Raw genomic sequence first — 27,912 nt, forward strand, 5'->3', positions numbered from 1 at the left:
ATCACAGGGTCAGTAGCGCAAGAACTGCGCCAAGGTTTTCTCCAGAAAGTCGGATGCCTGGGTCCTCAAAGGAGGTGGCAGGCTCCGGGCCTCTAGGGCTAGGGACGGGGGAGGGGCGCCTGCCGGCGGGAGGCCCATTAGCTAGCTAAGTGCTCCCTGGGAGGGGGTGCTGAGCTCCAGCAGGAGGGGATGAAGCGAAGTGAGGGCACGGGGGTGGGGTGGGATGGAGAGAGATGGGATGATGTTTCCTGAGCTCAGTTAAGTGCGGTAGAGGCGGGGTCGGGTACAAGGCTCTGCGTCCCCCAGCCCTATTATCTCCGCTTTTTCCACCTGGAGCCCTCAACGGGCTGACCTTGGCCCAACTCAGGCAGCTCCAACACCCGTCTTCCAGGTGCACCCTCAATAGCTCCGTGGCCCTAAGCTCTCTCCTTTTACCCAAGACCCCGGGAAAATAAAGTGCTACTGGGCGGGTCAACAAAGACCCCTCAAATCTGCTCCATCCTCCTTCCATATGCAGTCGCCGCCCCGATCGCCAGGGGGGCGCCGCCGCGGGCCGGGCGGGCCCGACGAGGTGGGAGGGGGGCGGCACCGCCCGACGGGGCGGAGCTGGGCGGGGGCGGGGCCGGGAGCCGAGTCTCCGGTCCGTCCGGGACAGACTGGCTGGCGGGCGGGCGCTGACGCCGCGGGGCCGGAGCGGGCCGCGCGAGAGCGTGTGGAAAGAACAGCGGTACCGTCGGTTCCCGTCGGGGCTCGGTGGGTCCCCGAGGCGCCCCTGGTTTGGCCATGGCGGGTGCCAGGCCCGGCGTCCACGCGCTGCAGCTGGAGCCGCCCACCGTGGTGGAGACCCTGAGGCGCGGGAGTAAGTTTATCAAATGGGACGAGGTAAGAGCGGCTATCCCCTGTTCTGCCCAGATCTGAGGACTCCATTCACATTCGGTTAGATGCCAGGGACCCCTATTTCAGTGTCGCCTGACTACGGCACCCCCTATTCCAGCCTTGCTGAACTCCGGAAACTTGAGTTCCCCTGTCCTCTCTGTAATTGAAGACTTTGTGTCCCCCCCACCCTCCGCAACCCAGTCCCTCAGCTGTGGTCAGTTGGGCTCTCCACTCCTTGGCATGGAGACTTTGAACCCCAGTAAATCCTGCCCCCCCCCTTGCACTCTTCCCCACCCTGGCCAGATGAATTCAGGTTCTCCGATACTGGTCTTGTCCCCAGACCCCTGCGCCCAGCACTGGACACCCACTGGACGTAGGGCATCCTTGTCCTGGGTGGCCTGCCACTGGGATCCCACTCTCCCCAGTGCTTCGCCTGAGCAATTCTCTTCTGATCATCACTTTTCACCCCCCTCCTGGTTGGTACCCCTTTGCCCTGCTTCAGGATTCCAGAGAGCTTTCTGTTCAGGTGGGAGCACCAAGTCACCCTTATTGGAGACTTTGTCCCTCTCCAAGTTCCTCCAACTCTGGGAACTTTGCTCCCCATTTCTTAACTTAGGGACTTTGAACCCCAATAAATCCTGGCCCCCATTTTTTACTGCTTCCCCGATGCCCACCTGCGGATTCTTATCCGGATCGCACGTCTCACCCGCGTTGTCGTACCGTTCCCTCCCGTGCCCCCTGGGTCCTTTGCTCTTTAGAGCCTCAACCCAGAGGCCTGAGCTTCCTTACTGTTCCTTCCCAGTTGGGCCATAGGCCTGGAAGACGCTAGGTTTTTCCGGCTGGGTGGGGCAGGAGTGGGAACTAAGGGGAGGGGCTGGGGGCGTGGCCTTAGCTGCAGGTGTGCTGGGCAAGGGGTGCCTGGGCACTCCCGTGGCCCCAGGAGACCCCTTCCCCCAGGCCAGCCTAAAGGGAAAAGTTTCTCCTTTTCCTTGCAGTGTGATAAACCCAAATAAGGAAGTGGAAACAGGGAGAGGGCCTGGGGTGGGGTGGGGGTGCTGAACACACTTTGGGACTGAAGAGCCAGGGGCCTGGATGGCCTTTGGAAGTTAGGCCCCTGGCGACGGTTCCAGGGGGACTCTCCCCTTTTCTAGGACTACTGGGGGCTGTGTAGTCAGACCCAGGGCAAGGTTGGGAATTTCCTGGAGAGGTTGGGACCCATTGTCTCCCATTAGAGTCGAAGGACCATACATCCAAAAGGTTTAGGGACCTGTGTCCCCAGATCAGCTGCTTTCCTTCTGTAAACCAAGACTGCATGGGTGGGGCTGTGCCGTTCCCAGTCTTCCCACTGATGTCTCCGATGGCTGTGAGGCTGTCGCTGAAACCAGGAACCAGGAGCAGGGGCCCTGCAGGGATCTTGGCTCCCTGTTTCCCAGGTCCCAGGACTTTACAAGTATAACCCTGCAAATCCTGGCTCCTCAGTTTCCTCCTGTGTAAAATGAAGATGATGACAGGATATACCTCCAGGGCTTTGGAGAGCCTGAAAGGGGGGGGGTGAAATAAAGGGAGCAGAACTGGACATGATTCACATTTGGGGCTGTGGGACTGGGAGTGTGCACTGTTGGTGGCAGGATTGTCTTAAAACAGCAGTGTGTTGGGTGGGAGTCCTCTTTGGCTCAAGGGGAGTTCTGCTGGCTGAAGTGGTCCTGAGCATATGGGGTAGCCCTGGGCATCAGTGACTGGGTCTTTTTCAGAAAATACACAGATTCCTGATATCCTACCCTCCTGTCAGTCACCTTAGAGCTGTTAGAGAGAAGGAGAAACTCCTGCCTAGTCTTCCTGAAGGGGCTGGGGGCTCTTCTATAACATGGGGTGAGCCTGGAGGCTATGAGGATCCCATGAAGTACAGTGCGATGGGTGGTGGGCTTTGAGGGTGACCAATTGCTATGAGGCCTCAAGGGACACAGGCAGGCTTTAGATCGAGGCTCCCAGCCCTTGCTTTCATACAGTAGTAGTATGCTTATGTAAGGAGACTGTGGAGCCTTCTGGGGAAACCGAGGCTCGATGGGCTCCTGGAGGCCTCCACAGCAGTTTCAGGGCTAGAGAAGAAAGAAAAGCACAGGAAGGGTGTGGCAAAAGGCGGATGATGGACAGAGCAGCTCGGTGACTTATGGGACAGAATCTCAGGGAGAGGTGAAGCTGGGAGGAGAGTTGGGGACTGAACCTGAAATGTCATGCGGGAGGACTTGTCTTCATCTCCAGGGACCCCTGGAGGCTGGAGGAACTTCCTCTTGGCTCACTGGGAAAAACCAGCTCCAGTAGGTCCGGAACCAAGCCTGCCCCTGCCCTTGTTCCCTGAGCCTTGTCCTTTGTGCTACCCTCAGGAGGCCTCCAGTCGGAACCTGGTGACCCTGCGTGTGGATCCCAATGGTTTCTTCTTGTACTGGACGGGACCCAACATGGTGAGGGTGTGCTGGTGCTGCTGGCTCAGGCCTAGGCCCTACATGAGACCCCTGTCAAGATCCCTGACCTGGGGGTGACACCTAGCTAGGAGTTGGGCATTCCTTAGCTTGGGTGGGGAGATTAAGAACCCGTTATACTTCTTAGACACAAACCTTGATGGTTTCCCTAGGAGGTGGACACGCTGGACATCAGCTCTATCCGGGACACACGTATAGGTCGTTATGCCCGCTTGCCTAAGGTGAGGGATGAGGCCTCGAACTGATGGGACCAAGGTTGTCAGGGGACGAGACTCCCCTTCTCCTCACCCTTGGCTTTCATTACACAGGACCCTAAGATTCGAGAAGTACTGGGCTTTGGGGGCCCTGATGCCCGGCTGGAGGAGAAGCTGATGACAGTGGTGGCTGGGCCAGACCCCGTAAACACTACATTCTTGAACTTCATGGCCGTGCAGGATGACACAGTCAAGGTGGGCTGGGGTCAAGAGACGGCCTAGGAAAGCAGATGCTTACACTGGAAGACATCATGTAGCCCAGGCTGGTCTCAAACTCAAGGCAATCCTCCTGCCTAAGTTTCTCAAGTGCTAGGATTACAGGCATGAGCCACCACTCCCAGTTTTGTCCTCTTGGTGTTTTACGTACCAGACCCTGTTCCAGATGTAGGCTATGGCTGGGCCAGCCCCTCAGTCCCCTCCTCTGTGTGCTAACTCCCAGGTCTGGTCGGAGGAGTTGTTCAAACTGGCTATGAACATACTGGCTCAGAATGCCTCCCGGAACACCTTCCTGCGGAAAGCGTGAGCCCTGGGTCACCCTGGGGAGCATTGGGGGTTCAGCTGGCCAGCTTGCAAGATCTGACCTTCATGCCTGCCTTCTCAGATACACAAAGCTGAAGCTGCAGGTGAACCAGGATGGACGGATTCCGGTCAAGAAGTGAGCACCCTTCCCCCTCACATCTTCTTTCCTGCCCTGACCTTGGTGACCTTTGCCCCCCAACTGACCCTGACCCCTCCTGCCTGCATCAGCATTCTGAAGATGTTCTCAGCAGACAAGAAGCGGGTGGAGACTGCGCTGGAGTCCTGTGGCCTCAACTTCAACCGGGTATGTGGGCCAGTGCCAGGGTGAGGGTGAGGTAGGGTGGGGTGTCACAGTAGGTGCCCACTTTCTGGAACTGGCTTCCATACTCCTCACCCTCAGAGTGAGTCCATCCGGCCTGATGAGTTTTCCTTGGAAATCTTTGAGCGATTCTTGAACAAGCTATGTCTGCGACCAGATATTGACAAGATCCTGCTTGAGATGTAAGTGGCCTGGCGAGTGGTTCCCATAGGCTGGGCTCTGCCTCTGGCTTCTGCTCAGTGTTCTTCTGGCACAGTGAAAACTGGTGTATGAGCCAGGCGTTGGTGGCGCACGCCTTTAATCCCAGCACTTAGGAGGCAGAGGCAGGCGGATGTCTATGAGTTCGAGACCAGCCTGGTCTACCGTGCAAGTTCCAGGACAGGCTCCAAAACAATACAGAGAAACCCTGTCTCGAAAAACAAAAAAAAAGAAAGAAAGAAAGAAAAGTGGTGTGTGGGTGAGCAGGTTTGTAGGTGTCAGAGTAAGGAAGGGGGACCTCCTCAGGAGCTCTGTGCCATCCCTTTGCCACAGGTGGCTTAATCAACCCACTTAGGATGGGAACCAAGAGGCTCAGATATGTTATGTGACACCTACCTGAGCCAGCACAGTGTGGGAAGCCAGAGCCAAGATTGGTCCTGGGGTCTAGAGGGGCAGAGTGGTGGGTTGAGCATTTAGCAGCTTCTAAAGCCCTGGTGAATGCTGATGCCAGTCCATCTTGTGCTTGACCCTGTTTGAGTGGTCAGGAGAGTGGACAGGGAAACTGAGGCCCAGAATACCGATCTGTGGCTGCTGAAGTTAGGTGCAGGCCTTTCCACTTCTGTCTCCCAGGGTGAGGGTTTAGCACGAGGTGGGAGCTGAGGCTACGGCCTGACCCAGCTTCTGGGCCCCTCCAGAGGTGCCAAGGGCAAGCCGTACCTCACTCTGGAGCAGCTCATGGACTTTATCAACCAGAAGCAAAGAGACCCAAGACTCAATGAAGTGCTGTACCCACCGCTTCGGCCCTCACAGGCTCGGTTGCTCATCGAGAAGTATGAGCCTAATCAACAGTTCCTGGAAAGAGGTGAGCGGCTGGTGGCGGTAGGCGGTGTGGGTGGGACAGGCCAAGCTCAGCTGACCTGTTGGCACACCATCCCCAGACCAGATGTCTATGGAGGGCTTCAGCCGCTACCTAGGAGGGGAGGAGAACGGCATCCTGCCGCTGGAGGCCCTGGATCTGAGCATGGACATGACGCAGCCACTGAGCGCATACTTCATCAATTCTTCGCACAATACCTACCTCACAGGTGAGCGAGAGAGCGGGAGAGAAGACGCCACATCCTGTGTCCTCACACTGCTTCTCCTTTCGGGGACAGTTTTCAACTTGATCATTCATGGGCCAACACTGGGGAAGGGCCAGGGGACAGCCACCTGCCCCAGAGCCAGTATCTCTGTGGGCTGTGCCTTAGGGGTGGGTATCTTGAAGTGTCCTTGGGGAGGGGCTGAGGGCATATCTGTTGGCATTGTACACGGATAGTCTGGGCAGTCGATAAATGACTTTAGAAGTAAAAGAAGGGGCTGGGGGTGGGGTGTAACTCAGAGACAGAGTGCTAGCTTACCACGTGCGTAGCCCAGGAGAAGCAGGAAAGGAAGCCAGGTGTAGGGGAGCATGGGCCAAGGGACAGGTACACAGAAGGAGAGGCTAGTGAGAGGAGGCTGCGAAGGGGAGGCAGGAGCAACCCCGGTCTGGAAGGCTTCTGAACTCAGTGTGAGTGGGAGACAGCTTCCTTGGAAAGCCAGAAGAAGAGAAAGCACTAGAACCTGGCAGATTGTCAGAAGTTCTGTGGAGATTGGGTTGAAGGTAGGGAGGGGCTGTGGTTCCCTAGGCTGGTGCAGGCTAGAGATGGATAGCAGGAATAGACATAGGGAGCTCTGGGAGGTGCTCTGAGTGGGATTCCATAGTTGAGGGTATCAGGGCGATGCTGGAAGGGTTTTATGTGAGAGAATGTGAGCCTTGGAGGAGGGGCCAGCTGGGTCTGCAAATGCTACTGAAAGCCTGCTCTGTTCCCACCTGGTGAATACCAGGACTGGGGTTTAGGCTATCTGCCCTTTCCTGGGGGCTTCGGGGCAGATGCTGCAGCTCCACACTGAGTGGAGGACTGACAGGCTGGCCAGCATGCACCACTCTGGAGTTGGGCCGTGTCAGGGTCTCTCTGTCCCCACTATGGGTCAGTTCATGGAATGGGGCAGCCAGTGGGTAGTGACACAGTCTCCCCCACAGCGGGCCAGCTGGCGGGAACATCGTCGGTGGAGATGTACCGCCAGGTGCTTCTGTGGGGCTGCCGCTGTGTGGAGCTGGATGTATGGAAGGGACGGCCACCAGAGGAGGAGCCTTTCATTACCCATGGCTTCACCATGACCACTGAGGTGCCGTTACGTGATGTGCTTGAGGCCATCGCTGAGACAGCTTTCAAGACCTCACCCTACCCTGTCATCCTCTCCTTTGAGAACCATGTGGACTCGTGAGTGGGCCTGCCCTGGGACTCTCTAGAGACCTCTAATGGAGGCACTCCAGATGGGCCCTAACACAACCCTCCTTTCATGCTTTTCTCACCTCTGAACCTGAACTACCTCAGCTTCCCCTGGGAACCTCTGACCTCTGACCTTGTCCCCACAGGGCAAAGCAGCAAGCCAAGATGGCTGAGTACTGCCGCTCCATTTTTGGGGATGCGCTGCTCATTGACCCACTGGACAAGTATCCGGTATGAGGGGCTTGGAGCTGAGGCAGGAGGTGTGGGTGAAGGGTGACTGACTAGGTCCTGACTTGCCCACACTGCCCAGCTCTCTGCGGGCGTCCCCCTGCCTAGTCCACAGGACCTGATGGGCCGCATCCTGGTGAAGAACAAGAAGCGACATCAGCCAAGCACAGGCGTCCCCGGCAGCTCAATCCGCAAGAGGCCACTGGAGCAGAGCAACTCAGCCCTGAGCGAGAGCTCGGCCACCACAGAGCCCTCGTCACCACAGCTCGGTATGGCCAGGCCTGACTCCAGCCCAGATCCTGACCCTGACTTAACCCCATCACCCCAGCTCCTGACCCCTGCCTTACCACCTCTCAGCTGAGTGGTGACCTTTCAGCACAGACCTGCAGCCTGTCCCTGCTGCCTGGCCAGGGTAGGGCTCTGGATTCTGACCTTCGACCTCAGTGAATGTCTTCCTTCAGGCCCCTGATGCAGTGACTTCCACTGACTGCTCACCCAGCTCCTTAAGACTCCAGCTAACCTTTGCCCTGTCACCTTATTGAGGCCCCTCATCACACGGCGCTAACTGCTCATCCACTCATCCCCCCCCACTGGCATGGCCGTTGCTGAGGGTCACTTGGAGCCCAGCCATGTCACCATGTACCTGGCTGCTCAGGCTGTTGTTCCCTGTTGTATATAACTCTGACCTATGACCCCTCTGGACAACCACCAGCTTTAATGCCATCCAGACTCCGACCCCTTCCCTCTCCCCAAGCTGTACTTCTCTCTAAGATGGCATCCTGACTCCCCCCCCAGCACAACTGCAGGCTTCCTCAGCATCAGCCTGTGTTCCTGACCTTTGACCCTTGGTCCTTATACAGGGTCCCCCAGCTCAGACAGCTGCCCTGGCCTAAGCAATGGAGAGGAGGTGGTACTAGAGAAGACCAGCCTGGAACCCCAGAAGTCTCTGGGTGAGGAGGGCCTCAACCGGGGACCTAATGTTCTCATACCTGCTGACCGAGAGGATGAGGAAGAAGATGAAGAAGAAGAGGAAACGACAGATCCAAAAAAGCCCACCACTGATGAGGTCAGTACCACAGGCGGGTGGAGGGGGTGTTTGCCGAGTACCTGCTGGGTGACAGCCATCTGCTCTCCTAGAGCTTGCTTGATCTATGTAGGTCTCCAGTTTAAGTAGGTGTGCAAATGAGCCTACAAGGCAGGGTGCAAAGCCAAGGAGATGGCTCCCCTAGTACCAGCATCTGCCTCCACATGCCTGTCCTTACATGCATTCAATACATAAATCAAATGTAATAATGCTAACTAGCTGGGCGTGATGGTGCACGCCTTTAATCTCAGCACTGGGAGGCAGAGGCGAGCAGATCTCTACCAGCCTAGTCTACCTACATAGTGAGGTCCAGGCTAGCAAGTACAACATAGAGACCCTGTCTCAAAATAAATAAATAAAAATAATTTTTAAAAAAGTGTTAGGGTACAGGACTGGCAAATAATAATACTTACCATACATGCCTAGTGACCTGAGTTTGATACGGAGAACCTAAGACAGGAGGAGGGGACGAACTCCCAAAAGTTGTCCTCTGATGAGTGTGCACACAGTGGCAGCAAGCACCCATACTTACACACATACTCTCTCACACACAAGGGAAAAGTAATAAAGTTAAAAGTTTAAAGAAGAGCGGATACAGAATGCCGAGCTGGGGAAGGGGACTGTGCCCTGGCAGGGAGGTTGTGGCAGACAGACCTGGAGAGGTGGGACTAGCATGGACTAAGACGCTGTGACAGGAGAAGCCAGTGTGAGATAGTGTCAAGGGGAGTACTGGAGAGTAGCGGTAACAGAAGGGTTACTGTCAAGGTCATAGGGAGGTGTCTTGTTGGAAGCTGCTGGGCAGTATGACTGCAGGTGTGGGAAAGGGCTAGCCTTCCTTTGGGGGAGCAAGTAAGGGACATCTGACACCATTGACCTTGGGCTTGGGGACCACAGGGCACAGCCAGCAGTGAGGTCAATGCCACCGAGGAGATGTCGACACTTGTCAACTACATTGAACCCGTCAAGTTCAAGTCTTTTGAGGCTGCTCGAAGTAAGTGGTGATGGGTAACTGGGAGCTGGCCCTGCCAGGCCCTTCCAGGCCTTATACTTTCCCTCCACTGCCCACAGAAAGGAACAAGTGCTTCGAGATGTCATCCTTTGTGGAGACCAAGGCCATGGAGCAGCTGACTAAGAGTCCCATGGAGTTTGTGGAGTATCCTCTCCAGGCACTGGAGCTGGCACTGTAGGGCCAGACAGGGACTTGCAGATGCCTCAGGGATTTGACCCCACAGAAGCCATCTGCATGGGGTCATCAGTAGGTTGAGGTGTGGAGGGTCGGGAATGGTATGGGCAGCTTTGCTGGGAGTAGACTTCCAGGATCATAGAGATGGGGCCTGAGGCAGAGGGTGGTCACTTGTTCCCTTATGGCCCTGATCACCAACCCCAGATACAACAAGCAGCAGCTTAGCCGCATCTACCCCAAGGGAACCCGTGTGGACTCCTCCAACTACATGCCTCAGCTCTTTTGGAACGTGGGTTGCCAGCTCGTTGCCCTCAACTTCCAGACCTTGGGTGAGCTCTGGCCCCCTGTCTTAGGATTTTTATTGCTGGGATAAAGCATTGTGACCAAAAGCGACTTGGGAAGGAAGGGCTTCATTCCATCTTACAGCTTACAAGTCCATCATGGGGGAAGCCAGGCTAGGAACTGGAGCAGAAGCCGTGGAGGAGTGCAGCTTCCTGGCTTGCTTCCCATGGCTTGCTCAGCCCACTTTCTTTTTTTTTTAGGAAGTTCTTTTTTAATTTTATTTATTATTACGTATACAGTGTTTTGCCTGCATGCCACAGAACAGGGCACCAGATCTAGTTACGGGTGGTTGTGAGCCACCATGTGACCATGTGGTTGCTGGGAACTGAACTTAGGACCTCTGGAAGAGCAGTCAGTGCTCTTAACCTCTGAGCAGTCTCTCCAGCTCCCTCAGCCCACTTTCTTACAGCACCTAGGACCACCGGCCCACAATGGGCTGAGCTCTTCCACATCAATTAATCAGTTAATCAAGAAAATGTACCACGGGCTTGCCCACAGGCCAGTCTGATTGGGGGGGCATTTTCTCAATTGAGGTTCCCTCTTCAAAATGATCATAGCTGGGATCAAGTTGACATAAAACTAGTCAGTACACCCTCCTTGACCCTGACCCATCTACTGACTTCTGATTTTACCTAATCTTAGGTCCCAAAATTTAACCCTGACTTTATCTGGAGCCTTGACCTTAACTGACTCTGTGGACCCTCATCTGTCTAGTTTTTGAATCTGGACCCTCAAATCCATTTGATATTATCCCTGGTCTTGGACCTTGAACTCTGGCTGACCCCCAGTAGGCCACTTAACTGACCCTGCCTGTGTTGCCTACAGACATGCCAATGCAGCTCAACGCAGGCGTGTTTGAGTACAATGGGCGCAGTGGGTACTTGCTGAAGCCTGAGTTCATGCGGCGGCCGGACAAGTCTTTTGACCCCTTCACTGAGGTCATTGTAGATGGCATAGTAGCCAATGCCTTGCGTGTGAAGGTGAGTCTTGGAGGGGTTGGGTCTAGGGCGCTCTGAGGGCAAAACACACAGCAGCTGCTTTACTTACCTTCCTGGGCTCTCCCACCTCAGGTGATTTCTGGGCAGTTCCTGTCTGACAGGAAGGTGGGCATCTATGTTGAAGTGGACATGTTTGGTCTCCCAGTTGACACGAGGCGCAAATATCGTACAAAGACATCTCAGGGGAATTCATTCAACCCTGTGTGGGATGAAGAGCCCTTTGATTTCCCCAAGGTGAGTCCACTCTGGCAGGCCAGCCTAACCTGACTGAGAGCAGGGGCCAGGTACCCTGGTGATGACTGGTGATCAGAAAGTGGGAAGGGCAAGTGGCCTTCCAGGCCCTGCATGTCCTATGGTCAGGCTTGGGTTCCCTGTCCTCTCTTGAGTGACAGAGGGGATAAGGAGAGACGAGGGCTGTAGGGTAGGGATGATGACAACATTGTCCTATCTTATGTTGTTCCTGTTTCTTCCCCACATGAGGAACAGGCACTGCCTGCCTCCTCTCCAAGACAGGAAGCACTTGCCAGAGACCAGAGCTCCAAGCTTGCACCCGACTCCTATGGTCCCAAGGGAATGTGACCTCTGCTTTTGACCTGGTTAAACTGTGTTCTGAATTTATACACATGGCTCAGTATAGTTGCTAAGCAGACCACAATGTGACCTGTCCTGTCTTGTTCTGTGGATAGCCCTGAGGGCTTCTGGCTGCCTGTGCTGGGCTTCTGTGCTCTGAGGGTGAAGCCTTGGTGGCTGTGGTATGGTGGTCCTGGCTCTGCCCCACAGCTCAGCAGTCTGGGTCCCACAGGTTGTGCTGCCCACGCTGGCCTCGCTTCGCATTGCAGCCTTTGAGGAGGGTGGCAGATTTGTCGGGCACCGAATCCTGCCTGTCTCTGCCATCCGCTCAGGTGAGTCCATGGGCTTTGGGTAGCACTGGGTTGGTTTGGGGATTTGGCCAGGCCTAGCTGATCTTGCTCTCCTGCCCGCCTAGGATACCACTATGTCTGCCTGCGAAATGAGGCCAACCAGCCATTGTGCCTGCCTGCCCTGCTTATCTACACTGAAGCTTCTGACTACATCCCAGATGACCACCAGGGTGAGATGGGGTAGTAGGCCAGGGCAGGGACCAGAGGGTGGGAGCTGGGCTTGGACATGGCTGAACTAGGTGCCCCAGTTCAAGTGGGTCAGGCTTCCCACCCTTGGAGTCCTATGATGGCAGGAAGAGTGTCACCTGGGGTTTGGTCTGAAGACTGGGCCTTCTGCTTCCTCTAGACTATGCAGAGGCCCTGATTAACCCCATCAAGCATGTCAGCCTAATGGATCAGCGGGCCAAGCAGCTGGTTGCTCTCATTGGGGAGAGCGAGGTGAGTGGGCATCAATGGAGTGGGTAGGGCTAGGCCTACCTTGACAGTGGGGACCAGTGGACAACTCTTCCACAGGTACCCCAGCTCCCAGCCCTGCCATCTGATACCTCTCTCCAAACTAAGCTGTTAAGTATCTTACTGCAGACCCTAGTTTCCTGTCTCAACACCCCAGCTCATGCTGGTAAAACCTGCTCCCCTTTCTCGGTTCTTTTGTCTCACTCAAACCTGGAAATGATGTCAAGTGGCTGCTAAGTGCCAGCTTGTTGTCAGGCCCAGTGTGAGGTCAGTCACATCCTTGGCTCGTTGCCATGTCCGTCACAGAGATGGGACACTGAGGCTATGGGAAGTGGCTCAGCCCCATGAAGCCTGGCTGGGCTTCCAGCCCATTTTTTTTTTTTTTTGCCCCTAAAGCTTGACCTTCCTGCCATATTGCACTATAGGAGCTTTAGATGGCTTGCAGTGGACGTAAGGGCTGTGGGTTTTTGCTTTTGTATGTAAACATTTGTGTGTGTGTTCATGTACATGTGGTTTTCCACCTTATTTTATGACAGCATCTCTTTATGCAACCAGACTGGCTGATCAGTGAACTCCAAGGATCTGCTTATCTTTGCCCACCCTGGCACTGCGGTTATAGACATGAGGAGATCTGACCGCAGGTCCTCATGCTTTTATGGCAAGCATTTTACTAGTCAGTCAGTTTTCCAACCCCTTACCTCCTTTCCTCCAGTGCTGGATGCGGATGGAGCCCAGGTTTTTAAGCAGGCCAGGCAAATGCTCTACCATTGACCTATACCCTCAGCTCAGCTGTAGAATCTTAGAAGTGCAATCATTTGCACTGATTTGGGTTGTGTCTAGACTAGAGTTTCTCAGGCTTTAGGTAAAAAGCTTGGCTATCCGTGCACTGGGGCACTGGCAGGCAGGAAAGCCATGAGGAGGTAGTGGCTTCAGTGGGGAGGCGCCAGGAGCAGAGGTTCAGCCGCATGTCCTGACCCAGTCCCCACGGGGCCTGTGGCGGCCAGGAAAGAAATGACTGCAATTAGGGCTGTGAGGAGCTGTTAGTCGAAGAGACTGGTGCCCACTCTGCCATTGCTTCCTCTGCTGATTAAATCAGGAGCTGAGCATCCAGGAGGAGGACGAACCACCAGGCAAGGGCGGGAGGGACGCAGAGGAGGACTCTTGGGGCCAGGCCAGGCTTTTCCAGAATTGTCTGGGAGTTGAGGACATGCAATGATCTGGTAACACACAGCCTTCCTGGCCCTTGTGAATAAGGGTCTAGGGGCACCTGTCGTGTATCTCTTCATTGTGTAGGCAGAGGGAGCTGACGGGGGCATGTGGCATCCAGAGGTGGACGGACCCTGAGATGGAGAAAACGTTTTTGGAAAGAGTTTTCTGTCTTGCAGGCTCAGGCCAGTACAGAGACATATCAGGAGACGCAGGCTCAACAGCCAGGGTCACAGCTCTTGCCCAACCCCACGCCTAACCCACTGGATGCCTCGCCTCGATGGCCCCAAGGTCCTACCACTTCCCCTACTAGCACCTCCCTCAGTAGCCCAGGTAAGGGGAAGGCCGTCCTAGGAGTGGGCCAAGGGGAGCTGCCTGTTGCTGGACCCCCCAGCATCTCACCAAAGCTTCTGCTCTCCAGGGCAGCGAGATGATTTGATTGCCAGCATCCTCTCTGGTAAGGGGCCCAGCTTGATCTGGGGTAGGGCCATGTGGAGGGCATCTGCCCCATGCAGCTCAGCCATACCCATCCTACCTCATCTGCTACACTGCCTCCTTTGCTTGCTACCAACACCTCTCCCTTGCAGAGGTGACCCCTACCCCTCTGGAGGAGCTCCGAAACCACAAGGCTATGGTGAAGCTTCGGAGCCGGCAGGAACGAGACCTGAGGGAGCTGCATAAAAAGCACCAGCGCAAGGCCATGGCCCTTACCCGCCGTCTGGATGGCTTGGCTCAGGCCAGGGCTGAGAGCAGGTGCCGGTCCTCCAGTGCCCCGTGAGTGCCCTGTAGCCTGTTGCCCATGTTATGTGCTGGCAGGAATATCGGAGGGAGGTGCATGTGTGGCTCTCCGTGCTGGGTGGGCATGCTTGAATAACAGGAAGGTGGGGGTGGGTTCCCATACTGGTCCTCACTCTTCCCTGGGAGTAACACCTCCTCCAAAGTCCTATGCCAAGAAGCAGGAATCCATCACCTGTGCGGCGCTAACGGTACAGCTGCTGGCCCCTGCTGGCTCTCTTGATTTGCATAGCAAACCTCACCTGGCTGTTGCCTGCCACTGCCTGTTGGCATGAGCCCTGCTCTAACTGTCCTAGCCCAGGGACCTGGTGTGATTGAGAAGGTTTTCCCTACAGGGGCAGAGCCACTAATGCAGAGGACATCAAGGAGGAGGAAGGGGAGACCAAGCAGCATCGAGAGTTCCAGAACCAACAGGTACAGAGCCTGCTGGAGCTGAGACAGGCCCAGGCAGATGCAGAAACCGAACGGAGGCTGGAGCACCTGAGACAGGTGAGGGGGCCTGTGGTGTAGGCAAGCAGAGCCAGCTCCCTGGGTAGACCTGTCAGCCCTGTGCTACCTGCTGGCTGCCTGTCCGTGTCCCCAGGCTCAGCAGCGGCTCAGGGAGGTTGTCCTGGATGCACACACAACCCAGTTGAAGAGATTAAAGGAGCTGAATGAAAGGTAAAGGGAAAGGCCTGTGTGAGGGCCGTGGGCTCTGTGCCAGGAGTCCTGCCTTTGAGCCCCTCCTGTCCCTCCTGCTGCTTCAGGGAGAAGAAGGAGCTTCAAAAGATTCTGGACAGGAAGCGCAACAACAGTATCTCAGAGGCCAAGACAAGAGAGAAACATAAGAAGGAGGTGTAAGTGTGTTAGGCCTGGGAGCCATTGGATGAGGGGAGGCAGAGAGGGAGCCTGGGCACTGAGCCATCCCTTTTACCTCTGCAGGGAACTAACAGAGATTAATCGGCGGCATATCACTGAGTCAGTCAACTCCATCAGACGGGTGAGTGAGCCCCTCCTTTCTTCCTCACTCATCAAAAACTCAGCTCTGCCATGCCTGGCTTGGTGACACATTGTTCTCCAAAGGGCTGTGCCTTTCCTCCAGGGACTATACCAACAGCCTCTGGTGCCTGCATCACATCTAGCACCTTTAGTGTCCTTGGAAGCCCTGATCCCCCCATCCCTCATTTTAGTGCCCTCCGGTCTTGCCCCTCCTTCAGCTGAACTCTTGCCCTCCCTTGCAGCTGGAAGAGGCCCAGAAGCAGCGCCATGAGCGCCTCATGGCAGGGCAGCAGCAAGTCCTCCAGCAGCTAGCAGAAGAGGAGCCCAAGGTGAGGCCTGGGGGAGGCAGACAGGTTAGTACAGGAGCTGGGCAGCCTGGGCCCTCTGGGACACTCATCCTTTTGCAGCTGCTGGCCCAGCTGACCCAGGAGTGTCAGGAGCATCGGGACAGGTTGCCCCAGGAGATCCGTCGATGCCTGCTGGGCGAGACATCAGAAGGTCTGGGAGATGGCCCCCTGGTGGCTTGTGCCAGCAATGGTCATGCACCTGGGAGTGGTGGGCACCTGTCCAGCGCTGACTCGGAGAGCCAGGAGGAGAACACCCAGCTCTAAACTGGCTGAGCAAGAGGTGGCCACTGAACTGGGGTGGGCGCTGGGCAGCGGGTAGAAGACACTACTGCTTTTGTTTGTTTGTTTGTTCTAACCTTTTGTCTTTAGAAATTTTATTTTTTTAAGATCTGAGACAAATGCCTCACTCCACACTAACTCCATTTTCTTGGGGCCTCTTCAGTCCTCAGCCTCTCCTTTTAACCTCAGGCCTAGGAAAAGGACTGGGGCTTATACCCCATAGCACTCACCAAGATGGGTATTCCCTCATTCCCAAGGAGCAGTAGATGGAACCCTGGAGCTCTGGGAAGTAGAGGCGACCCTTTATACTTGGGGATTTTTTACGTGAATAAAAGCGGACTTCAGGGACCCTGTGTAAGGTGTGGTGTGGATGAAAACATTCCAGGCTCCAGCTCTGGTACTGCCGTTTTCTCTGGCACCTCAGCTGGGCCATTGTAGTCAAACTCCTAGTAAAGTTTCAAGATTTGAACTTAGCTGCCCTGCCCAAGGTATTTGGTGGCCTTATTCCCTGCCAGGGGTAGCTCCGAGCTTTCTATTTCCACCCCGAGCCCCTAGGTTCCCTACCCCTTTTAGTCTCTTCTCCCTCATCTCGTCTGTTTCTTTGCTCAGGCTCAGACTGTGTCTCAGGAAGCCTTCCTTGCCCTCCTGCCTGTTGTCTGATATGACCCAAGCACCCAGCATCTCCTGCCGGGGCTACTGAGGGCAGCACACAGGGATGGAGTGCATGGTTAGAGCTGAGTTGTCAGATTGGGAAGGGGTCCATGGCTCTTAGGATAAAGGAAGCTGGCAGCTTTAAGGGTTGTTGCTGGCAGGGGCTATCATACTCTGTGGCCCCTCACCCCTGTGAAGGAGATGTTTTGCCTGTTTTACAGATACGGAAGCAGGTCCTGAATGGAAGCTGCGTGTACTGGGCCATAGCTAAGTTGAGACCTGCCAGGAGGCAGGATGGCCTGCATGCTGGCCCTGTACTAGATGTTCTTCACCAGCATGGAGGACCTGCTCCAAGGCTGACACCAGCCAGGAACACCAGAGACCTTGTGGCAAGAGAATGGGCCAGGCTCTGCAGCTGAGGCAGGCTGGCATTTCTTCAAGGCCTCTCCCTGCTTCCTGGCGGTTGGGTACTGTCTGCTCCTTCCAGAGGAAGGCAGTCTCTTATCTGGGCTTATCTCCTGCCAATGAAGTCTTTGCTTTGCTTTTGTTGCAGCCCCAGGCAAACAGACTGGGTAGGAAGGCCAGAGAAACTGGGTGGCCAGGGTTGGGCTTCGCAGGGCTAAAGTCTCTGCTCTGCTACCATTGCCCAAGCCACCTTCATCAGTGTGTCCTGTTCCCAGATCTGCCACTTTTCTGTATTCCACGTCTCCTACTGCTGACTGGCTGGCCTCCATTTTCCCAAACACTCTGGGCTGGGGTCCTCAAAAACAGGCTAACTCCCAATATCCTGGTATGTCCCTTTGCTGAGAGTGACAGCCCCAGACACAGCCTCACCTTCAAGTCTGACCTACTCCTTGAGGCCCCGCCGTGGGGGCCTCCCCCTCCCATGTTCCGGGAAGCAGGGCTGTGGCGCAACTTATCTGCATATCCAGCGCAAAGCACTGGCCTGGGCTATAGGGGCGCCAATAAATCTCTCAACTGAGCTCTGGGCCCCGCTCCAGGTCCCCATGAGAAGCTTCTCCGTTCCCTAGCGATCGTGTCGCTCCGCCCAGCGTGCCCCGCCAGGTCCCTGAGCAGCACAGGCCCCAGGCCGGTCACACAGTAGCTGCTCACAAGGACTGACCCAAATAGGAGCAAATGACCCCCCCCCGCCCCCGCCCCGGGGGAGCCGCGGCTTGGTTTGCAGAGCTCTGAATTCCGGCGGCCGGCTGGGCTGCAGCTCCCAATTACCATATTAGAGATAAGGGCCTGGCAGTCCCAGGGGTCTGGCCAGGATCCGCTCCCTCACCACTAAGTCTAACAGCCGGACTCCGTTGGTCAACTTGACTTTTTGGTCTCAGTATTTGGACACCTGTTTCCCTTACGGGTAAAAGGAGTCGCTTAAAACTTATCAGAAATAATAGTCCGGTTTGCGGAACCCCAAACGAAGGACAGAAGATGCAGCAGCACAGGTGCAGGCTTTATTATAAAACACGTTTGCTGCGACCACGGGCTCCCAGTTCGCATGTTGGGCTGCAGCCAAGTCACGGTTTAACCCGGCTCGCAATTTGGCGCAGGCGCCGGACAGCAGCCCGGTACGGGAAAGGGGAAAAGTTGCCACTTCCGGAAGCTGGGGTGGCGCAGGCGCCTCAGGGCAGCCCGGTAGGGGAGAGGGGGAAAAAGTTGCCACTTCCGGAAGTTAGGGTGGGAGGCGGAAACTTTGAAACTTCCAACGAGAACCACCCCTTCGTGGCTATTGCACGCACCGGAAGGGAGTCTAGCCGTTGGCCAGTTCTCCCAGTTAAAGGGACACAGCAATCCTTTTTTTTATCCCCAAGGCCTCGGAAAACTTCCGCCCACACCCAATATGGCGGGCGACGGGAGCGGGTAGAGTTCCGGGAATGTGGAGCAGAAGATCATTGGGAGGGAGTGGAGCCTCCTTTGCCCAAGTTTCGATCCCACCAGGACTGGATAATGCGCGTCCAGCTGGCGCTTTGTCGCATCTGTGTTGCAGTCCCTGCGCTCTTTGGGCGAGGAAGTCCCTTCGGGGAAGGAGAGTTAAGAGTTAAATGAGCCTCACACTGTCGTCCCGAATCAAGTCCCCAGATCACTGCCACCAGCCTGCTCTACACTGGGCGGTCAGAGACCGCTATTAGATGGGCGGCACTCAGGAATCTGGAATGGTTAGAGCCCAGAGACTGCTGGGACCCTAAGTGAAACCTCAGAGCCAGAGATCTACACGACAACGGGCATATTAGAACTGCAAGTCCCGGCATGCCCTGGAACACGAAAGGGACAACCTAATGCGATGCGTCTGAAACTACAAATCCCGACATGCCCTAGATAGCAGAAGGGGCAGGCGGGTATAGGTCCCGTCGCACCCCACACAGGCGCTCACCTTGAAGGAACCCTCAAACTCATCGCTCATCCTTCGGAGCTCGCGGCCGTAGCGCTGCGCAGCCCAGAGATTGGGGGGAGCCGAACGCGAGCGGCCCCGAAAGGGGCTGAGCTCCTCTTCCATCCCTTCATCCTCCTCGTTCCCCGCGGTGTATGAACTGTGGCGACTCCGGGTCTCCATAGCCCCAGTGCCTGCAGGAATCGCGGTGGAAGAAGTGTGAATCTCGACCTGTTCTTGCTTACACTCGCCTTCCAATAGCCCCAGTTCCTCCTTTGCGAATGAAGGACGCCTTTAGTGTACAAAAAGACTTTCTAGTCGGGCGATAGTGGCAAACTCCTTTAATCCCAGCACTCGGGAGGCAGAGGCAGGCGGATGTCAGTGAGTTCGAGGCCAGCCTGGTCTACAGAGCTAGTTCCAGGACAGCCTCCAAAACAATACAGAGAAACCCTGTCTCGAAAAAACAAAAACAAAAAAAGTTTCTACTGTGCCTTTCCAAAACAGAGGCATAAGAGATAGCTATCACATGGTCTCATAGCAACACCTAAGTAGGGAGGAGTCCTGCTCTGTCTTGGCAAGGGTCTTGGAGAACAAGAACTCTCTGCATTCTGTATTGCACCCTTTTTGTTTGACAGTGTCCAGAACTGTTTGTGTGTGTGTGTGTGGGGGTGTTTTTCTGAGACTATCTTCACCAACTGGTTCTACAGACTGATATAGAGGCTCGTCCTGGGCGTGGTGGTTCATATTTATAATTCCAGCACTGGTGAGGTAGAAGCAGGAGGTTGAGGAGTTCAAGGCCAGTCTCTACTACAGGAGACCATGTAGTCTTTTTTTCCCTCACAAATGGGGGAGTGGGAGGGACACAATACCTACACAGGTGTTCGGAGAAGTCACAAGTCCCTGGGTTTGGAACCCAGAGCCCATCAGGCTGTGCAACTCTTGGCTTTCCCAGCCACCCTTCAATTCCAAGTTAGGTTCCTGGCTTTATGAAGGGAGTCTCACCTTCCCTGCATACTAATGCACCTGTGTGAAGGTCACATCGGAGTGTAGCGGTGCCCCGTGAGCTGCAAATGAGTGATCTGCTTCTCTGATCTGGGTACTGTGTGCCATCCTGACTTCTGCCATCTGTACCTCTCTGTCCAGACCATTGAAGACCCAGAACCACTACTAGGGGCAGAGCCCATAGCTAGGCACAGCCTGCTGTCCACACCCAGGTGTCTGCAGGGAAAGCTTGGGAGGAGGTAAAATCACCCTCAGGTTTGGGGGCTGAAAAGTTTGCCTCCCTTTCCCAAAGGGCAATGGGCAGAACTCTGCAGCTCCGCCCCAGGCCTGAGGATCCCAGCTGCAGACATGTAACAGAAAGCCTGAGGGAAGGAGGGAACCATCGGGGGGCTGGGACTGCTCACAGCACCTGGCCAGAACATACCACGCCCATCTACAGAGTTCAGGGGACTACTCAGCAGCTAGGTGGTCCCCTTTTGTGACCGTGAACCCACTTCCCCAATTCCCTGGCACCTCAGTGTCTTTCTCTGTGGCTTGGAGACAGCTTGCCTCACAGTCACCATGAGAAGAAGTAAGACAGTAAAGCCCTCCGCCTTGTCCTGTGAGCTGCCACGCCTTCTTGGCTCCTGTATGGCAGATGTGGAGTTCTCCTACCTTACACATAAGGGAGCCAGAAGGAATATACCTGAGTCTCCTGGTGGTGCACCCTATCTGCACTGAATAATGGAATGGCAGTTCACCTGGATCCGAGCCCTAGACCCACAGATTTCAGGTGGTGTGCTGGCAGGAAGGTGAGCGACTTCCAGGTAGCCTTGGTGGGAGCTCACAAGGGCTGGTGAGACTGCTCAGCCAGTAAAGCTTCCAGTACAAGCCTGAAGACCTGAGTGGGAACCTTGGAATCTATGTAAAGGGGGAAGGAGAGAATGCCCTCTACAGCCAAGCGTTGGTGATGCATGCCTTTAATCCCAGCACTTGGGAGGCAGAGGCAGGTGGATCTCTGTGAGTTTGAGGCTAGCCTGGTCTACAGAGTGAGTGCCAGGACAGGCTCCAAAGCAATATGGAGACATCCTGTCAAAAAACAAGAAAAAGAAAAAAAACCTCCACATGCTGCCCTCTGAGCTGCACGGGCCAGGCACATGTGCTCCTTCCCCCAACAAATCTGCTTTCATGAACAGTGTTAAACCCTTGCTTAGCATGCTCAAGGCCCTGGTTCCGCCCACAGCACCTCACAAAAGAAAAAAAAATTGAGCAGTTTGGGCTGGAAGCTTTCTTTGTATTGATTAATTTACTTCTCAACTCATATTATTGGGGAAGCTCCTCAATTTACAGGGGATGAAACTATCCTCTCCAAGGTCACACAGTAAGTGACAAGGTGCAAACACAGGCAGTGTGACTCCAGTCTGTGTTCATCTCATTGTCCTAGCCCCGCTTCAACAGTACACAGTAGCCCAATTTGGAGAAGTCACTTTCTTCCTCCCCTGCGGGGTCAGCTATGCCAAGAGCTTATGCTGTGGCATGGATGTTTGTCAGTTGCTAAAGGTACTTAGCAAGGTCAAGCAACTCAGCAACAAAATAACACCCATTTGTGTCAAGAGACTTTCTATTGATTGATGAGACAGGCTCTCAGGTAGCTGAAATGCTGGCCTTAAACTTCTGGGCCTCTGCTCCCACCTCCCAACTGTAGTTTATGCGGTGCTGAAACTGGAAGTCAAGGCTGCACACACACTAGGTAGATACTCTACTGACTGAGCTGCATCTCCTGCCCCTGACTGGAATTTTTAGAAATATCTTTGCATTTACTGGAAAGAACCTGGAGATTCTGTGAACTCCTTGGATAAAGAGGGTGGGTGGGGTGTGTTCGATCCCTTAGGGGAAAGGATGGGTGGCTCCTCTCCGGGCGGATGCTCAGTCCTGTGGACTTATGCCACCATCCCAGACAGACTGGGGGTGGGGGAATGGGTGTGACTGAATGGGAAAATTCACAGTTCAATAAACATCCTGGCAAACTCCATTAAAACTGGTCGGAGTGCCTGATAATTTACGTCCAATCCCTGAGACCTAAACCAACTCTATGTCCTATACCCTTCCAAACACAGTGAGGCTCTGCCCTCGGGTAGGGCAGGCTACTGTGCCCCCTTGTCTCCATAGGCCTTCCCAGACTTGTGCTGTAGCCTTAAGGAAAGGCATTTTAGAGTTCCAATCTGGAGCCTCACCTGGCCCTGCCCTGGCCAAGTGTTCTGTCAGGGCCTCTATAACAACAGCCCAGCTTGCTCATAGCTGGAGTCATAGACAAAATATCCCCCAAAACACTGCTGTTCCCACCATCACTTTACTCAATAATACTGAAATATGAATTTCATATGATTTTTACCTGTTACAATAAAATATTATTTGTTTTTTTTAAAAAAAGCAGGCTGGTGGTAATGCACGACTTTAATCTCAGTACTTGGGAGGCAGAGGCAGACAGATCTCTGTGAGTTCAAGGACAGCCTAGTCTATAGAGTGAGTTTCAAGACAGCCAGAGCTGCACAAGGAAACCTTATCTTGGGGGAAAAAAGACCATTTGCTCCCTGGATTTTGTCAACCAACCATTTCAATAGGTAAAAACTGTTCCCAGCAGAATGTGGTAGCAAACGCCTTTAATCCAAGCCCTTGGGAGGTAGAAACAGATCAAGGACAGCAGATTGAGTTCAAGGCCAGCCAGGGATACTCAGAAAAGCCTTGTCTTGAAAAGACAAAACAAAGAACTGTTCCTGGAGGTGGTGCAAGTCTGCACTCCCAGCTACTTGCTAGTTAGCTGTCTGAGGCAGCAGGGCTGCTTAACCCCAGGAGTTTGAGGCCAGCCTGGGCAACACAGTGAGATTTTGTCTCAACAAATGTAACAAAGGCTGGGGATGTGGTTCAGTGATAGCGTTTGCCTAATAAGCTGGAGGCCCTGAATCATGACCTTAAAACCTCAAAACACAACAACAAAAATATTTCTAGCTCAGGAGCAGTGCAAAACCACAGGGATTTAGCCTGTGTCTGCGGTTTCCCAATCCTTGCTATGTCTACCTTAAACTTTGAATGGCTGTATTGAAGGAGTGCCTTCAAGTCACTTCTATCCCGAATCTAACCTATAACTCGTTTGCCATCCACGAACACTGGATGTTCAATGCCCTGGCTACTGATGGAAATTCAGGTCTGCAGAGCCTGAGCCAACTCACAGTAATAATGGCAAGCACAACTATGACAGTAGTAAGACACAAGGCCTCCATGGTACCTCGCCTGTGCCAGGCAGTTTCTAAGTATTGATCACATGACTCAGGTACCCTTACTGCAGGAACAGGTATAATCCCTTTACAGATTGGGAAATTCAGGCAGAAGCAGTTAACCTTTCAATCAGCACCTAAAGGGCCCTCCTCAGATGCTGTAGTCTGGTCCGTAGACCAGTATTGGCTGCTTCTCCCATTTTATGGCCTCCTTCCCTTCCCATGATGCAGTCTGTCCCAGGCATTGTACTGCAGTCCCCACCATAGGAATGCTCACAGCCCAGTGGGCATGGTGCGGGTAGCTGGCAGGAGAGGTAGGACCAGGTGAGCTGACTGCAGAGATGGCCAGAAGTTCTATGGCTCTGGCAGGTCTGACACTTGCAAATCTCTTCATGGAAGATCATCTGTGCTGTTTTGTTTTGCTGGAACAGGGCCTCACTAAGGAGTGTAAGCTGGCCTCAAACTCATCAGTGCATGGTGCTGAGATTATAGGTACATACTACCACACCCATTTCTGGAAACTGCTTTTGAGACAACTAAAAACTAAATCAAATGTTTATGACCCAACACACACACACACACACACACACACACACACACACACACACACAGAGGCTCAGGGAGTGTCTCCATGTAGACCCCTGCCTAGCATGGGAGGGCAAGGAAGCAAAGAGGGCATTCAGCTCTCTTCCCCATCCATGGCTGTTTCCCCCGGCAGCCCTCATCATAGCAGCTCTCTTTCAAAGAGCTGGAACTGAGTTGGGGTGCATCTCTTTTGGCTCCTTGCCATGCCTGCAGGCCATACTTCCACTGCCCTCCCTAAATCAGGTTTCAGAGCCTGACACTGCCCAACCCCATGCCTCAGGCTTGCCCATCTTGGACACAAAAACTCTGTGTTTATTGAACCCGAGTGGTCCTCCTGATCGCTGACTTCTTCATCTCCCTGTTCCTTCCTCTCCTCCCCTGACAATGTCCATCCCTCTTCCCAGTCTCTCATTCTACTGGCATAACCTAGACCCTGTCATTTATCAAATGACTCCATCCTAGCACGATGCCAGCCAATTGCCACCTCCTTCCTGTTGGAGCACCCCCTTGGTGTAGGTATAAACCCCAAGGCAGCTCTTCTCCTTGCCACTGGGCCAGCTCACTCCACAAGTACTATTTCCTCTTTGCATACACCCTCTAGCACCTCCTACCGCCTGTCTGTTACAAACCCTACTCAATCAACTCCCTACTGCTCTCACCAGTAGCCTTCTGGAATCCCACCTACATGTCTAACGTCATCTACCTGATGCCTGACCTTCCCCATCTCTCTTACTTACAGCTTTCAAGGGTGCTGGGTGTCTTCCTTAATACCCCACTCCCAGGCTGTCACTGTCTTCATTATAGATCTAGGCCTGGGGATGTGGCTCAGTAGAAGGGCACTTGCTCAGCATGTGCTGGGCCTTGGGTTCCATCCCCAGCACAGAAAGAAGGAAAGAAAAACATCTTCCTAGGATTCCAGTCAAAGTTTTTCTTACAATATCCTTCAAAGACCTGTACGACTGAATTGGACAGGGATCTACTTCCCTTCTTTACTTTCCCCACTTGGGGCCCTGCTACCCAGGAGCAATTCTTGTCCTAGCATCTCCTAACTTCCTCTTCTCTTTGTCTGCAACACCGGCATCAGAACAGCTCAGCTTTACCTATAGGATTGCTCCCTCCTAAGACAAGCCTGGAGACCTCAGTAGGTCAGTCATATAGCCCTGGACTCTGTTCTCTACCTACAACATCATCTCCTGAGCATAATCTTCTTATGGATCCTCTGTTAGTGGTTTGTTCCATGGATGAACAGGAGTTAGTGCAATTCAGGGATGACAAGGGCCAGCCAGGTAAGGGCAAAGAATGGATAGGAGCAGAAAGAGTGCAAGCAAGAAATCTGGAAGCTAAAAAGCGTGGTGAGCTGGAGAGATGGCTCAGAGCATTTACTGCTCTTGTAGAGGATATGAGTTCAGTTCCCAACACCCACGTGGGCAGCTCACAACCACCTACAACAGCTCTAGGGGAATCAATACTCTCTTCTGGACTCCAAGGCACCCACACTTACATACAAAGGCACACACACACATAAAATTTTTAAAAAGTATAAAATGCCAGCCATGTTGGCCCATCTGTAATCCCAGTACTGGGAGGTAGAGGTAGGAGGATTAGGAGTTCAAGGCTAGTCTCAATTGTACAGCAAATTTGAAGCAGCTCTGGGATACTCACGAGGCCTTGTCTCAAAAAAAAGGTGGGGGTCATTTAAGCTCTAGCAACCCTGGTGAGTGGACAGTACTGAAAGATAACCAGTATCATCCAGTGCCTCTCTTTCCATTTTGGCACTTACATCCTCCAACCCTCATACTGATTTTCTGTTTGTCACTTGGGTCACCTGCCTATCCCATTGGTACAACGACAGTCTTGCTGTGGGTGATCCATGGGGTAAGAAAGATCCTATTGGCTGGGAGGTAGTGGCACACACCTTTTTTTTTTTTTTTGGTTTTTCGAGACAGGGTTTCTCTGTGGCTTTGGAGGCTGTCCTGATCCCTGTGAGTTTGAGGCCAACCTGGTCTACAACAGCGAATTCCAACATAGCCTCCAAGGCCGAAGAGAAACCCTGTTTCAAAAAACCAAAAAAAAAAAAAAAGAAAGAAAGAAAGGGAACAGAAAGAAGAAGGAAGGAAGAAAGAAAGAAACGAAGGAAGGAAGAAAGAGAGAGAGAGAACAAACCTAAAATCTACTGGCCACTCGAAAGTCCTAACCCAGGAAGAACAGGTACCCAAGAACTGAGATCTTAGCCAAGCGTTGGTGGCACACGCCTTTAATCCCAGCACTTGGGAGGCAGAGGCAGGCAGATCTCTGTGAGTTCGAGGCTAGCCTGGTCTACACAGCGAGTTCCAGGACAGCCTCCAAAAAAAGAGCTGAGATCTCCCAGCACCTCTTTGGGGATCTGCTTGCCTCCCACTGATGTCTGCCTGGGGCCATAATAAGAGAGTCGGTTCTGAGCATTCATCGAAGCAGCTTGATTGTTAAGGGCATGCCATACATTTCTGTGAATTAATCCAATGGTTACAAAGATAGTGCAACTGGTTTGTAGGAGAGGCAATTTGAGGCTCAGAGCTATCTGAGACTTCCCCCAGAGTAGTCAGGAAGTATGGCTGCAACAGGGATGCAAGGGGTAACTGACTGGGGGACAGCGGACAGGCAGATGATGGTGGTGGGAAACCTACCTCCATGATGACTGCTGTTGGCTGCCTGTTCCTGTTGGTGTCTGATGTTCCCCAGGAGACCTGGAGCCAGGCAGGGACCTGGTGGGTCCCCAGTGAGGCTAGGGCCCAGGCCCCTATCTGCAGTATTGGAGTCTTCCTGCTCACTCGGCTCAAACTCTGGGATCTGGAACATACTCTGGGCTGTAGAGACAAAGTAAGAAGTACTCAGGGCACTGCTAGGCAGTGATAGTGAGAAGCAGGGAGAGGTGCCCCGGCTCGTACATACACACACACACACACACATACACACACACATACACACACACACGAGGCCCACCAGTCTTCCCAAGCCCTCATCTGTCTGCTGGGTCTGGCCTGGTGTCCCTGGGATACTAAATCTCTCTTCAGAGCTCTGTCCAGGCCCTGGTGCGTCCCGCTTGCCCGTTAAGACCGCGAATAGGTCTCACCCCAAGCCCGATCTCGAGGCCCCTGAGCCAGGCCTGCCTCCTCCCTCTAGTTCTAAAGGCGCCCGGTCCTAGTTTCCTGGGCAACAGGAACTGTCACAGATCTGACCCAATCAATTCTCGAAGTAAATCCCGGGTCGGCCCGGAGGCGGGGCCTTGCCAAGCCAGGTCCCACCCCTGCAGTCGACCTGCTGGTCTTCGCCGCCTTCCTCCCGCGTCGTTCCCCAGGCTTCGGATTCCGGGATCGGACTTCCTCACGCCTAGGGCGTGTGCAGGAGCCAGCGAGGGCTGTTTTGGGGTTCCCATTTGGATCCTGGAGGCCTGCTTCGGCTGATAAGTCCTCCAGCTCCTCTGGTCCCGAGTTCCCTCCTGTAAAATGGGGCTAATGACACCTCCCTGGGGAGCTGGTGAAAACTCTGTAAACAGTTCAGTGATTACTATGGGCGAAAGCACTTATAGAGCCGTTCGTTGAAGCTCGGCCGTCGGGTGCAATGATCATTGCGATAGTTATTGCTGTCCCTGGACTGAGTGACAGGGATGGGGAGGCCGGCTCCTTCCTCCTCCCTGTCGTGGAGGCCTCGCGCTGCCCGACTCGGGGACAACCCACCGCGCCATCTCGGGAGCTCCTTCCAGGCAGGATGGCCGTCGGGTGCGGGAGAAGGGACAAGGGCACCCAGGAGGGCGAGCCGCGGGGCTCTCGGGGCCTCGGCTGCTAGGTGTGCGCAAGCGGCGGCAGGCCGAAGCGCTGGGGCCTGCGGATAGAAGCTAGGGGGCGGGGCCGGGGTGCCATCTTGGTTGTGGGCGGAAGTTTCCTTCAGCGACCCTGTGCGCGGATGTCGTTGCCGCCCCCATATGGGCTCCCTGAACCCGATGTGGGCTTGGGGATCTAAGGTTGGGAAATAGTGGTCTCCCAAACATTAAGAGCTGGCGGCTCAGGACACGGGTAACCCGGGTGCATGTTTGCGTGCCGCCTTGTCTCCGCCTCTTGGCCTCCCGCCGCCCTCCGTAACCCCGGACGCCCGCCGGCTGCGCACCTTGCGCTGATTCTCGAAGATCTGCACGCCGGGCGCGGCGCATGGCTTCGGAATCCCATCGGCAGCTACGCAGTTTGCGTGGCGAGCGGACACCCGCGCAGGCGCAGGAGTGGGGCGGAGCAGCGGGAGCCGGGGAGCTGGAGC

At 54.4% G+C, this 27,912-nt stretch overlaps 2 protein-coding genes across 6 annotated transcripts; one reads left to right on the forward strand and one right to left on the reverse strand.

Annotated features, from left to right (window-relative positions):
* The first annotated feature begins 648 nt into the window (after positions 1–648).
* On the forward strand, positions 649–17,398 carry Plcb3 (phospholipase C beta 3). 3 transcript variants are annotated; one of them, XM_040748664.1, is made up of 32 exons: positions 650–882; positions 3,258–3,335; positions 3,506–3,574; positions 3,662–3,802; positions 4,047–4,126; positions 4,209–4,262; positions 4,355–4,430; positions 4,527–4,627; positions 5,339–5,505; positions 5,582–5,728; positions 6,703–6,943; positions 7,099–7,183; positions 7,263–7,449; positions 8,041–8,246; positions 9,159–9,255; positions 9,333–9,417; positions 9,652–9,776; positions 10,615–10,769; positions 10,860–11,021; positions 11,590–11,689; positions 11,773–11,877; positions 12,054–12,145; positions 13,546–13,699; positions 13,788–13,823; positions 13,954–14,140; positions 14,497–14,650; positions 14,745–14,821; positions 14,908–14,997; positions 15,083–15,140; positions 15,382–15,468; positions 15,547–15,766; positions 16,638–17,398. In XM_040748664.1, exons 1-31 carry the CDS (start codon positions 784–786, stop codon positions 15,748–15,750), a joined length of 3,699 nt encoding a protein of 1,232 aa, XP_040604598.1. In that variant the 5' UTR covers positions 650–783; the 3' UTR covers positions 15,751–15,766; positions 16,638–17,398. The 3 variants fall into 3 exon arrangements, with proteins under 3 accessions (XP_040604603.1, XP_040604598.1, XP_040604593.1); XM_040748669.1 differs by lacking the exon at positions 16,638–17,398 and having other exon boundaries at positions 649–882; positions 13,954–14,119; positions 15,547–16,113; XM_040748659.1 differs by lacking the exon at positions 16,638–17,398 and having other exon boundaries at positions 15,547–16,113.
* A 456-nt stretch (positions 17,399–17,854) lies between these two features.
* On the reverse strand, positions 17,855–27,742 carry Bad (BCL2 associated agonist of cell death). Of its 3 annotated transcripts, none has more exons than XM_040748683.1 (4): positions 26,923–27,742; positions 26,292–26,471; positions 18,794–18,984; positions 17,855–18,437 (listed from the first exon to the last, which is right to left on the reverse strand). In XM_040748683.1, exons 1-4 carry the CDS (start codon positions 27,038–27,040, stop codon positions 18,312–18,314), a joined length of 615 nt encoding a protein of 204 aa, XP_040604617.1. In that variant the 5' UTR covers positions 27,041–27,742; the 3' UTR covers positions 17,855–18,311. The 3 variants fall into 3 exon arrangements, with proteins under 3 accessions (XP_040604617.1, XP_040604621.1, XP_040604622.1); XM_040748687.1 differs by lacking the exon at positions 26,923–27,742 and adding an exon at positions 26,738–26,862; XM_040748688.1 differs by lacking the exon at positions 26,923–27,742 and adding an exon at positions 26,608–26,740.
* Between the last annotated feature and the right edge of the window lie 170 nt (positions 27,743–27,912).

This window comes from Mesocricetus auratus, unplaced genomic scaffold (genome assembly GCF_017639785.1).
Source record: "Mesocricetus auratus isolate SY011 unplaced genomic scaffold, BCM_Maur_2.0 Super-Scaffold_4256, whole genome shotgun sequence".
NCBI lineage: Eukaryota > Metazoa > Chordata > Mammalia > Rodentia > Cricetidae > Mesocricetus > Mesocricetus auratus.